Source organism: Oncorhynchus clarkii, chromosome 19 (assembly GCF_045791955.1).
Source record: "Oncorhynchus clarkii lewisi isolate Uvic-CL-2024 chromosome 19, UVic_Ocla_1.0, whole genome shotgun sequence".
In the NCBI taxonomy this organism is placed as follows: domain Eukaryota; kingdom Metazoa; phylum Chordata; class Actinopteri; order Salmoniformes; family Salmonidae; genus Oncorhynchus; species Oncorhynchus clarkii.
The window spans coordinates 56,847,181-56,860,539 of NC_092165.1; the positions used below are offsets into that span (position 1 = coordinate 56,847,181).

Consider the following 13,359-nt stretch of genomic DNA (forward strand, 5'->3'; position numbering starts at 1 on the left):
AAGTTTTCATAAAAATCTGTTTTTTTCGACTCTGATTTTGCAAATTAATTTATTTATTTTAACACCTTTATTTAACTAGGCAAGTCAGTTAAGAACACATTCTTATTTTCAATGACGGCCTAGGAACGGTGGGTTAACTGCCTTGTTCAGGGGCAGAACGACAGATTTTTACCTTTGTCAGCCTGGGGATTCAATCTTGCAACCTTACAGTTAACTAGTCCAACGCTCTAACCACCTGTCTCACAAGGAGCCTGCCTGTTACGCGAATGCAGTAAGAAGCCAATGTAAGTTGCTAGCTAGCATTAAACTTCTCATAAAAAACAATCAATCAATCAATCATAATCACTAGTTATAACTACACATGGTTGATGATATTACTAGTTTAACTAGCGTGTCCTGCGTTGCATATAATCGATTCGGTGCGCATTCGCGAAAAAGGACCGTCGTTGCGCCAACGTGTACCTAACCATAAACATCAATGCCTTTCTTAAAATCAATACACAGAAGTATATATTTTTAAACCTGCATATTTAGCTAAAAGAAATCCAGGTTAGCAGGCAATATTAACCAGGTGAAATTGTGTCACTTCTCTTGCGTTCATTGCACATAGGGTCAGGGTATATGCAACAGTTTGGGCCGCCTGGCTCTTTGCGAACTAATTTGCCAGAATTTTACATAATTATGACATAACATTGAAGGTTGTACAATGTGACAAGAATATTTAGACTTAGGGATGCCACCCGTTAGATAAAATACCAAACGGTTCCGTATTTCACTGAAAGAATAAACGTTTTGTTTTCGAGATGATAGTTTCCGGATTTGACCATATTAATGACCTAATGGCTCGTATTTCTGTGTGTTATTATGTTATAGTTAAGTCTATGATTTGAGAGAGCAGTCTGGCTGAGCGATGGTAGGCACCAGCAGGCTCGTAAGCATTCATTCAAACAGCACTTTCGTGCGTTTTGCCAGCAGCTCTTCGCAATGCTTCAAGCATTGCGCTGTTTATGGCTTCAAGCCTATCATCTCCCGAGATTAGGCTGGTGTAACCGATGTGTAATGGCTAGCTAGTTAGCAGGGTGCGCGCTAATAGCGTTTCAAACGTCACTCGCTCTGAGACTTGGAGTAGTTGTTCCCCTTTCTCTGCATGGGAAACGCTGCTTTGAGGGTGGCTGTTGTCGATGTGTTCCTGGTTCGAGCCCAGGTAGGAGCGAGGAAAGGGATGGAAGCTATACTGTTACACTGGCAATACTAAAGTGCCTATAAGAACATCCAAAAGCCAAAGGTTAATGAAATCCAAATCGTAGAGAGAGAAATAGTCCTATAATTCCTATAATAACTACAACCTAAAACTTCTTACCTGTTCTCATGTTCTGAGCAAGGAACTGACACGTTAGCTTACACTTTAGCTTTCTTACATGGCACATATTGCACTTTTACTTTCTTCTCCAACACTTTGTTTTTGCTTTATTTAAACCAAATTGAACATGTTTCATTATTTATTTAAGGCTAAATTGATTTTATTGATGTATTATATTAAGTTAAAATCTTCATTCAGTATTGTTCTAATTGTCATTATTACAAATACATTTAAAATTTAAAAAAATAAAACAGTTTTTACATCGGCCGATTAATCGGTATCAGCTTTTTTTTGTCCTCCAATAATCGGTACCGGCGTTGAAAAATCATAATCGGTCGACCTCTAGTAGTAATACATGGTTATAACATCTACCGAAAAGACAGAAATGCCAACAGAGGCGGTATTGCTGTCTATATTCAGAACCACATTCCTGTAAAGCTTAGAGACAATTTCATGTTAAATATTATTGAAGTAATATGGCTACAGGTTCATCTGCCTCACCTAAAGCCCCATTCTTGTTGGAAGCTGCTATAGACCACCAAGTGCTAACAGTCAGTATCTGGATAATGTGTGTGAAATGCATGTGATATCAACAGAGAAATATATTTTCTAGGTCATTTAAATATTGACTGGCTATCATCAAGCTGCCCACTCAGGAAAAAACTTCAAACTGTAACCAGTGCCTGCAACCTGGATCAGGTTGTCAGTCAACCTACCAGAGTAGTTACAAACAGCACAGGAATTAAATCATCAACATGTATTGATCACATTTTTTACTGACGCTGCAGATATTTGCTTTAAAGCAGTATCCAAATCCATAGGATGTAGTGATCACAATATAGTAGCCATATCTAGGAAAACCAAAGTTCCAGAGGCTGGGCCTAATATAGTGTATAAGAGGTCATACAATACGTTTTGTAGGGATTCATATGTTGATTATGTAAAGAATATTTGCTGGTCTGTGGTGTGTAATGAGGAGCAACCAGACGCGGCACTTGACACATTTATGAAATTACTTATTCCAGTTATTAATAAGCACGCAGACATTAAGAAAATGACTGTAAAAACTGTTAAATCCCCTTGGATTGATGAGGAATTTTAAAATTGTATGGTTGAGATGGATGTGGCAAAAGGTATGGCAATTAAGTCTGGCAGCCCAACTGATTGGCAAACGTACTGCAAATTAAGGAATCATGTGACTAAACTAAAGAAAATGAAACTACACTATGAAACAAAGATAAATTATATTAAGAATGATAGTAAACAGCTTGTAAGCTAGTAAATGAAATTTTTTTGGGGGAAAAGCCAACTCGGCTCCTTCATTCATTGAATCAGATGGCTCATTCATCACAAAGCCCACTGATATTGCAAAGTACTTTAATGACTTTTCGTTGGCAAGATACGCAAACTTGGGGATGACATGCCAGCAACAAACGCTGACACTACACATCCAAGTCTATCGGACCAAATTATGAAAGACAAGAATTGTACTTTTGAATTCTGTAAAGTCAGTGTGGAAAAGGTGAAAAGATTATTGTTGTCTATCAACAATGACAAGCCACCGGGGTCTGACAATCTGGATGGAAAATTACTGAGGATTATAGCAGACGATATTGATGATTAGCTGAGAGAAATTGATGATAGAATGATTGTGGGGGCTGTCTTGTTAGACTTCAGTGCAGCTTTTGACATTATTGATCATAGTCTACTGCTGGAAAAACATGTGTTATGGCTTTACACCCCTTGTTATAATGTGGATAAAGAGTTACTTGTCTAACAGAACACAGAGGGTGTTCTTTAATGGAAGTCTCTCAAATATAATCCAGTTAGAATCAAGAATCAGAATCAGGAATTTTTACTAACGACATACCACTGACTGAGTAATGACTCAACACTATACACGTCAGCTACTACAGCGACTGAAATGACTGCAACACTCAACAAAGAGCTGCAGTTAGTTTCAGAGTGGGTGGCAAGGAATAAGTTAGCCCTAAATAATTCTAAAACTAAAAGCATTGTATTTGGAACAAAACACTCACTAAACCCTAAACCTCAACTAAATCTTGTAATGAATAACGTGGAAATTGAGCAAGGTGAGATAACTAAACTGCTTGGATCAACACTAGATTGTAAACTGTCATGGTCAAAACATATTGATGCACTAGTAGCTGAGATGGAGAGAAGTCTGTCTATAATAAAGCAATGCTCTGCCTTTTTAACAACACTATCAACAAGGCAGGTCCTACAAGCCCTAGTTTCTACCTTCTTAGCAACACTATCAACAAGGCAGGTCCTACAGGCCCTAGTTTTGTCTCAACTTGACTACTGTTCAGTCGTGTGGTCAGGTGCCACAAAAAAAGAGACTTAGGAAAATTGCATTTGGCTCAGAACAGGGCAGCACGGCTGGCCCTCAGAACAGGGCAGCACGGCTGGGCCTTGGATGTACACAGAGAGCTAATGTTAATAACATGCTTGTCAATCTCTCCTGGCTGAAAGTGGAGGAGCGATTGACTTCATCGCTACTTATATTTATGAGAGGTATTGACATGAATGCACCGAGCTGTCAGTCTAAACTACTGGCACACAGCTCGGACACCCTTGCATACCCCGCAAGAGGTCTCTTCACAGTCCCCAAGTCTTCCCATAGTCCAACAGACTATGGGAGGCACACAGTACTACATAGAGCCATGACTACATAGAACTCAATTCCACATCAGGTAACTGACGCAAGCAGTAAAATTAGATTGAAAAAACAGATTGAAAAAACACCTTACGGTACAGCGGGGACTGTGAAGCAACATAAACACACACAGACACTACTATAGATATGTGCTAGTGGGGGAGTAGGGGCCTGAGGGCACACAATTGTATAAACTGCCTTCATTTTGTTGGACCCCAGGAAGTGTAGCTGCTGCTTTGGCAACGGGATAGATAATAAACAGTAACAGCGTATCTGATGAGTCAAAAGAGATTAGTGCAAAAAGGGTATTTGCAGATATTCCGGGTAGCTATTGGTTAACTATTTAGCAGTCTTACAGCTTGGGGGAAGAAGCTGTTCAGGGTCCTGTTGGTTCCAGATTTGGTGCATCAGTACTGCTTGCCGTGCAGTAGCAGAGATAACAGTCTATGACATGGGTGGCTGGAGTCTGACAATTTTATGTAGCTCTGCTGTCAGAAGTGTTATCCTCAGGACAGTTTGACAGTGAATAATAACTTGTGAAACATGGAAATTATTTGTCGGTGCATTATATGTTTTAGAAAACCCTATTTAGTCTGCACAAAAAATATTGTCTTCTCTACACAAGTGAAAAGAGTAGTGGGAAAACTTCAGTAGCAGAGAACTCACATGCAGGGCATTAAATGCCAACTGACCATTGAAGTTGGAGAGGGTAACTAGACAAGAGTAAATTATCGTTGTCCTTGTTTCATTCTCTATCATGTTCTTGTTTCAGTCTCCATCACATCCTTGTTTCAGTCTCCATCACGTCCTTGTTTCAGGATCCATCACGTCCTTGTTTCAGGATCCATCACGTCCTTGTTTCAGCCTCCATCACGTCCTTGTTCCAGCCTCCATCACGTCCTTGTTTCAGGATCCATCACGTCCTTGATTCAGCCTACTAACACTTTTCCTCCTAAACCTGCACATTATGCTTTCAGTGTGTTGTCTTGTTTGCTTCTGATCTGGAAAAGACAGTCCGATGTGTTTTTATGGACTGTGTTTTATCTTGCCAAAAAGGTTAAAGTGCTGACATTTCATGAGTAGCCAAGCACTAATACACCTGTTAATCAAAACCCATAGATTGCAGCGCTGAGATGGCAAGAATAGGGCTGAGTAACGACAATTAGCATAATTGCGGATCACATGGATCTCTGAAGAGAGAACTTAACGGTCTGCACCTCTTTCTAATTATAATCTACGAGCCAGGCTTAAGGTTATTAAAGGAGGGCAGCCTACCTGCCCCAATAGAGGAGGGCAGCCTACCTGCCCCAATAGAGGAGGGCAGCCTACCTGCCGCAATAGAGGAGGGCAGCCTACCTGCCGCAATAGAAGAGGGCAGCCTACCTGCCCCAATAGAAGAGGGCAGCCTACCTGCCGCAATAGAAGAGGGCAGCCTACCTGCCGCAATAGAAGAGGGCAGCCTACCTGCTACAATAGAGGAGGGCAGCCTACCTGCCACAATAGAAGAGGGCAGCCTACCTGCTACAATAGAAGAGGGCAGCCTACCTGCTACAATAGAGGAGGGCAGCCTACCTGCTACAATAGAGGAGGGCAGCCTACCTGCCACAATAGAAGAGGGCAGCCTACCTGCCACAATAGAAGAGGGCAGCCTACCTGCCGCAATAGAAGAGGGCAGCCTACCTGCTACAATAGAAGAGGGCAGCCTACCTGCCACAATAGAAGAGGGCAGCCTACCTGCTAAAATAGAAGAGGGCAGCCTACCTGCCACAATAGAAGAGGGCAGCCTACCTGCTGAAATAGAGGAGGGCAGCCTACCTGCTACAATAGAAGAGGGCACCATACCTGCTGCAATAGAGGAGGGCAGCCTACCTGCCACAATAGAGGAGGGCAGCCTACCTGCTACAATAGAAGAGGGCAGCCTACCTGCTACAATAGAAGAGGGCAGCCTACCTGCCACAATAGAAGAGGGCAGCCTACCTGCTACAATAGAAGAGGGCACCATACCTGCTACAATAGAAGAGGGCAGCCTACCTGCTGAAATAGAGGAGGGCAGCCTACCTGCTACAATAGAAGAGGGCAGCCTACCTGCTACAATAGAGGAGGGCAGCCTACCTGCTACAATAGAAGAGGGCACCATACCTGCTGCAATAGAAGAGGGCAGCCTACCTGCTGAAATAGAGGAGGGCAGCCTACCTGCTACAATAGAAGAGGGCAGCCTACCTGCTACAATAGAGGAGGGCAGCCTACCTGCTACAATAGAAGAGGGCACCATACCTGCTGCAATAGAGGAGGGCAGCCTACCTGCTACAATAGAGGAAACACAGTACAGGGTGTGAGCTCCATTGGAAACTGGGTTGGGGTCAATTCCATTGCTGTTCAGTCAATTCAGGAAGTAAACTGACATTTCAGAAATGTAACTAAGGAGAATTTAATTAACATAAATCCAAATGAAATTGACCCCAGCCCTGATTGGCTGATATTCTACCACCATAAGAGAAGCCTCTCCAATAGGGAAACTCATGAGACGGTATAGGCTAACAGAATACCATCTTGTTCCTTATTTCTCAAGGTGTCTTTCCTAATGCATATGTACGTTCCAATCTATGCCAAAGGCCTGGAGCATTAAAGATTCATTTTAGGACTAGACTTTAAAAATAGGCATTTACCATTCATTTACCATTCATCCAAGTCTCCCGATTGCAGCTTCCAAATGTTTATATGACTTCTAAGTCGTCTGACACAGGTGAATAACATTTAGAGATTTATGACGCCTATCCGTTTAGTGGGGTTATTGGTGCCTGCCAAGTGGGTGAATGTACTGCAACAAGTAAGAACACATAAACCATTGTAGTCTGACATACTGTAACTTTACATTTGTAGGTATGTAGGTATTCAAATGTTTTGAGAGAAGCTCCCTGCTCGCCTATCAGATGCAGTTAGTTAGCAGATAGCTAATGACATACATATAAATGATAAGTTATTTGCCAGGGAATTGTGGACTGTCAATAATACATAGTGATGCGCGGGGGGGGCAGTCCTGTACAGCCACAGTGCAGTCCTTAAACATGTCAGGTGTGATTTGTGTGATGACATTAAAAGGTTTGGCTTGCTCAGACATGCTCCGGTTGCTCCCACCTTTGCTTAGAGTGGTTACTGCAAAACAAACCAAGGACAACACCAATGCCTTTGTGTTGTCTGGTAGAGAAAAACAATATCCATACTGGCGTCTAAGTGTAGAATGCACGGCCAATACACTGCTTCTCTGTACGTAGTAAGATATGCTAGTAATGTTGCATCAGTAGGAAGGAGAGTTGTGTTTGTGGTCTGGGGGGGACAAAACATGTTGTGCTCTGATATCCTTATTAGCATCGGCTACAACTTGGAATGCAATGCCAATACACTGCATTCTATGTAGTATGCTATTGTATGGATATTGGCACAGAACCAAGCACTGTTTAAACACGGTTTAAGCTTTGAACGTGCCTGGTTGATCGTGTACGATCAACATAATTCCTCTATAGAAAAGTAATACCTCTGTTTGTGGTTCTTTGTTGTCAATCAATCAGTCATTCAACCAATCAATGTCTTTCTTCTGCGGGTAAGAAGAAGAGACCCACTGGGCTCAGATGAAAACAAAAATACAAAATTCCCTTACGTTGATGCCGTGTCACCATATCCAATCAGTTTACCATTCAACGTCATCACATATACTTTTTGGTCTGAAATGATGTGGAAACAACATTGATTTAACCAATTTGTTTGGCCCCAATGGGGAGCGCACTGTAGGATACTTTTCTGAAAGCAAACGATCTTGTCTGTAATGCTCTGTGTAAACAACTGAGTCATGTAAAGGTGTAAACCTCAACCCCCTATATCTCATCGAGTGCATCACACAGGTAAGACCAAACAACAACTGCCAAGTATCTGTATAAAATATAAAATCACTCAGTCAGTCCTTTCAATCACTGTTGGTGGGCAGCATGTCGAATGGTACATCATGTCACTCTGCTCCCTCGAATATTACATAACAATCTATACTTAAATTATTTATTTTTTTAAATTAAAAACAATAAATGGAAACAAAACAGTGGAAATAAAGGATTTTTATCTAGATTTGCGGAGAGTCTATTTCTCAGGTTAATTATTTCCAAGAAGCAATACAGGGCCCTATACCGAAAGCATCTCAGAGTAGGATTGCGGATCTATTCATTTTTATCTGAAAAAGCTAAACTGATCCTAGATCAGCACTCCTACTCAGAGACACTTTGTGAATATGGGCCCTGGGCCCATATGTGTGCTGAGATATGATCTGAATAGCAAAACTGATATTAACGAATAACATTATATAAACAAGAGGGCAGCTGATACTAGAGCAGCACTCTATTTTGTCATTTGTTTAATTTTATTGAATATTAAAACATACAAATCTACCTGCAGTGAAGCCGCTCAAGATTATATTACATTCAGTCATCTAACAGACCCATCTAGAGTGATCCACAGAAGCAACCATGGTCAACACTCTTACCTTAACTGTGCCGATTCCATAGTGGCACCAATCCCACTAATGACCGATCTTTGTCTCAAGACTCCATTTGAATCACTGTTACCCTAGACATGATGTGCAGTCCCTCTCTAGGGACTATCTGTTTCTTCAAGATAAGACTTGAGATACAGTTGAGTGCAGATGATTAGCATTGGCGATAGACATGAACTGCCATCCGCTATGGTCTAAATAATGTAGCACGCTAAGTCCTGAAGGTTAAAAAGCTGGTTATGAGAATCCTAGGAGCCTATGAATTGTTAATATAACCTCCCCTGATCCTAATAGGTCAGAACTAACGGTGCTACGCTAATGTCATGCATGTGATTACCGGTAAACACAGAATGTGTGAGCCCTTGAGACATATTGAACTCAACTGTACAATGATAAACTGAGAACAGTGAATATTTAAGAGGAGTCACTAACTTCTTGTCCTACTCCGATTCTAAAACGTCATCTTTGAGGCCATATTGGAAGTGAGAGAGTGTTTGTTTGGAACCACACTCTTGTGATAAGTAACCTTGCCTGAGACCTGAAGACTTACATTGGCTCCCTGAGCTAATACCTAGGCTTTAGCTCAGTGGGCTAACACAGTCTTGTTAACTCGGAGACTTGAGTTTGAACCACCCGAGTCTGTCATTTGTACTGTATATGTGCATCTCAAGAGTACCTTTAATAACAGGCAGCGTCTGCAGCTTCCTATTGGTGCTGATGGGGAAGACAGACGCACTCAGCCTCCGCTCCCTCTTGACTGCTGAGTTTGAGCCAGGTTTCACCCTCAGCAGCTGGGTGTTAGGCGGCTGCGCGCTCTTCTTATTGGAACCCTGTGGAAACAAGAGTCGCAAAGCGAGGGTTCCCGTTACTGGCCAGCAGTTTCCTGCCCAAGGAAGCCAGGGATCACAATTACCCAAATTGTTTCCACAGGGAGGAGTCAGTGATGATGTGGAGTTGTGGTTAAGGGTCATGTTCCTCTTCCAAATCAGATGTTTCCCTGGGAGGGAACCTGATCAGAGGTGCTGTGTGTGTGTGTGTGTGTGTGTGTGTGTGTGTGTGTGTGTGTGTGTGTGTGTGTGTGTGTGTGTGTGTGTGTGTGTGTGTGTGTGTGTGTGTGTGTGTGTGTGTGTGTGTGTGTGTATACGGTCTCTGTTGACACAGGGTGTGTAATGGAGTCCCACAGAGACAGATAACTGATAGAGCTGTACAGGCAGTGATAGTGGCATCATGCTGTCTGTCTGTCTGACTGTCTGTCTGTCTGTCTGTCTGCCGGTCTGCCTGTCTGTCTGCCTGTCTGTCTGCCTGCCTGCCTGTCTGTCTGTCTGCCGGTCTGCCTGTCTGTCTGACTGTCTGTCTGTCTGTCTGCCTGTCTGCCTGTCTGTCTGCCTGTCTGTCTGCCAGTCTGACTGTCTGTCTGCCTGCCTGTCTGTCTGTCTGTCTGCCTGCCTGTATGTCTGCCTGCCTGCCTGCCTGCCTGCCTGTCTGTCTGTCTGTCTTCTCAAGGTTCAAAAGTTGTCTGGAAGTGTAAATTACGAATGTGGACAGAGTTGTTCTCATCTCACCCTCTGCAATATCCTGGGTGTATTTTCCAGGTAATGATAACCACAAAACACACCCCAGATAAAAACCAGTATTACTATGCAATAAATGCTATATGATACACAATAATATTTGTTTAACAGTGACAACTGTGTGTTATCAATATCGTATCACTTCATTGTGACTACAGATAAAAAGTAATAACAGTCAATAGGCTTGCTGCTACGATTCTCTTCTAATCAGTATTCATGTTCACACTGGTGTGGTAATTATACAGCACAAGAGCCTCTTGGTCAAGGTACTTAGCAGATATACATATGTTTTAAGTCTAAATAAATACTACAGTACCATACTGTAGGACCATACGGATAGACTGTAGACAGCCAGATGTGACTGTCTAGTTCTAGTCAGTACCTAACAGTCGATAAACTGACAGTGTATTAAAAAAACACTTACAATGCATAACACTAATATTGATTAGTAGGTTTTCTAAGAACTCTGCATGCCAGAGGAACCCTGAGGCTTTGTTCCAAATGGCACCTTTTCCCTATTTAGTGCACTACTTTTGGTCAGAGCCTTATATGCCCCTGTGCACTAGATAGGGTACCATTTTGGAAACACTCTGACAGTGTATTTATAGAGCCAGAAGTCTGAAGCTAGAAAGGCTCTAAAAAGGTGAAAGAGGATTCATGACATCTCTCATTAGACCGGTTTGTTCTTTCCACTAACCCCAATTAACCCCAGATAAAGTCATATATTCCTTGGCTCATTGAGTTGACTTGTACAGCTTCCCGAGAAGACACCTTCCTTTGCCTATTTCAGAAGAATCCATGCAGTTTGTTTCACACATGAGTGTAAAAGTATATTGATTTTCACCTTGCTTGATAAGTGCTTGATGGGTGTAGATAGAATATAACAGAACAGAACAAAGATGGGTCCAACTCTGTTTTCAAATCAAAAGGTTTATCAGTATCATTGTTCATCAGTACTTTCCAACTTTTTTTTAGATTTCTTTGAAGTATGGTGGCAAAACTAAGAAAATACAGGTTGGACTGCTTCCTACCTCATGGTCAGAGTTGGAATGTCCATTTTTGCATCCAGGTTTGCTTGATTTCACAGGCTTGGAAGATTCCTACGTAAGACAGACAAACTGTGTGAGTGACAGTAGGCCCAGGTTAGATAAACAGATAGATAAATCTGGCAAAAAGTACTTGAATCAGTTAGAGAACACATTGCCCTTTATGGTTGTGAGGTCTGGGGTCCACTCACCAATCAAGAATTCACAAAATGGGACAAACACCAAATTGAGACTCTGCATGCAGAATTCTGCAAAAACAGTGTACAATGTAAAACACCAAATAATGCATACAGAGCAGAATTAGGCCAATTCCCACTAATTATCAAAATCCAGAAAATAGCCTTGCTATTGAGAGAGGCTGCTGTTGGCAGACCTGGCTCTCAAGAGAAGACAGGCTATGTGAACACTGTCCAAAAAAACGAGGTGGAAACTGAGCTGCACTTCCCAACCTCCTGCCCAATGTATGAGATTACACAGTCCCACAAAGAATTTGAAAACAAATCCAATTTTGATAAACTCCCATATTTATTGGGTGAAATACCACAGTGTGCCATCACAGTAGCAACATTTGTGACCTGTTGCCACAAGATAAGGGCAACCAGCAGTGGTGTAAAGTACTTAAGTAAAAATACTTTCAAGTACTTCTTAACTTGTTTTTGGGGGGGGTATCTGTGCATTCCTAACAAAAAGAATGTATGTTTTACTCCATATATTTTCCCTGACATCCAAAAGTACTCGTTACATTTGAATGCTTAGCAGGACAGGAAAATAGTCAAATGCACACACTTATCAAGAGAGCAACTCTGGTAATCCCTACTGCATCTGATCAAAATACTTTTACACTTTTACTCAAGTAGTATGTCACAGGGGGACTTTCACTTTTACTTGAGTAATTTTCTATCAAGGTATCTTTACTTTTACTCAAGTAATACTAAACTCAGCACTGTCAACTGCGTTTATTCTCAGCAAACTTAACATGTGTAAATATTTGTATGAACATAAGATTCAACAACTGAGACATAAACTGAACATATTCCACAGACATGTGTCCCTGAACAAAGGGGGGGGGGGGGGTCAAAATCAAAAGTAACAGTCAGTATCTGGTGTGGCCACCAGCTGCACTAAGTACTGCAGTGTATCTCCTCCTCATGGACTGCACCATATTTGCCAGTTCTTGCTGTGAGATGTTACCGCACCCTTCCACCAAGGCACCTGCAAGTTCCCGGACATTTCTGGGGGGAATGGCCCTAGCCCTCACCCTCCGATCCAACAGGTCCCAGACGTGCTCAATGGGATTGAGATCCAGGCTCTTCGCTGGCCATGGCAGAACACTGACATTCCTGTCTTGCCGGAAATCACACACAGAACGAGCAGTATGGCTGGTGGCATTGTCATGCTGGAGGGTCATGTCAGGATGAGCCTACAGGAAGTGTACCACATGAGGGAGGATGTCTTCCCTGTAACGCACAGCATTGATATTGCCTGCAATGACAACAAGTTAAGTCGGATGATGCTGTAACACACTGCCCCAGACCATGACGGACCCTCCACCTCCAAATCGATCCCAATCCAGAGTACAGGCCTCGGTGTAACGCTCATTCCTTCGACGATAAACACAAATCCGACCATCACCCCTGGTGAGACAAAACGGCGACTTGTCAGTGAAGAGCACTTTTTGCCAGTCCTGTCTGGTCCAGTGACAGTGGGTTTGTGCCCATAGGCAACGTTGTTGCCGGTGATGTCTGGTGAGGACCTGCCTTACAACAGGCCTACAAGCCCTCAGTTTAACCTCTCTCAGCCTATTGCGGACAGTCTGAGCACTGATGGAGGGATTGTGGGTTCCTGGTGTAACTCGGGCAGTTGTTGTTGCCATCCTGGATCTGTCTCGCAGGTGTGATGTTCGGATGTACCGATCCTGTGCAGATGTTATACATGGGCTGCCATTGTGAGGACGATCAGCTGTCCGTCCTGTCTCCCTGTAGCACTGTCTTAGGGGTCTCACAGTACGGACATTGCAATTTATTGCCCTGGCCACATCTGCAGTCCTCATGCCTCCTTGTGTAACCAATGTGAAATGGCTAGCTAGTTAGCGGTGTTCGCGCTAATAGCGTTTGTGGCGCGATGGGTAACGATGCTTGATGGGTGTCAGTTGTCGATGTGTGCAGAAG

General features: G+C 42.7%; 1 protein-coding gene across 2 annotated transcripts in view; it reads right to left on the bottom strand.

Moving 5' to 3' along the window:
* Positions 1 to 13,359, bottom strand: part of LOC139375413 (protein phosphatase 2, regulatory subunit B', gamma a) — a 51,499-nt gene that overhangs the window by 36,936 nt on the left and 1,204 nt on the right. For both annotated transcript variants that reach the window (XM_071117173.1, XM_071117172.1), the window contains exons 2-3: positions 11,177 to 11,245; positions 9,251 to 9,404 (exon numbers count right to left, since the gene is read on the bottom strand). In XM_071117173.1, the coding sequence (XP_070973274.1) occupies positions 9,251 to 9,404; positions 11,177 to 11,245 (223 nt within the window). The remainder of the gene's footprint in view (positions 1 to 9,250; positions 9,405 to 11,176; positions 11,246 to 13,359) is intronic.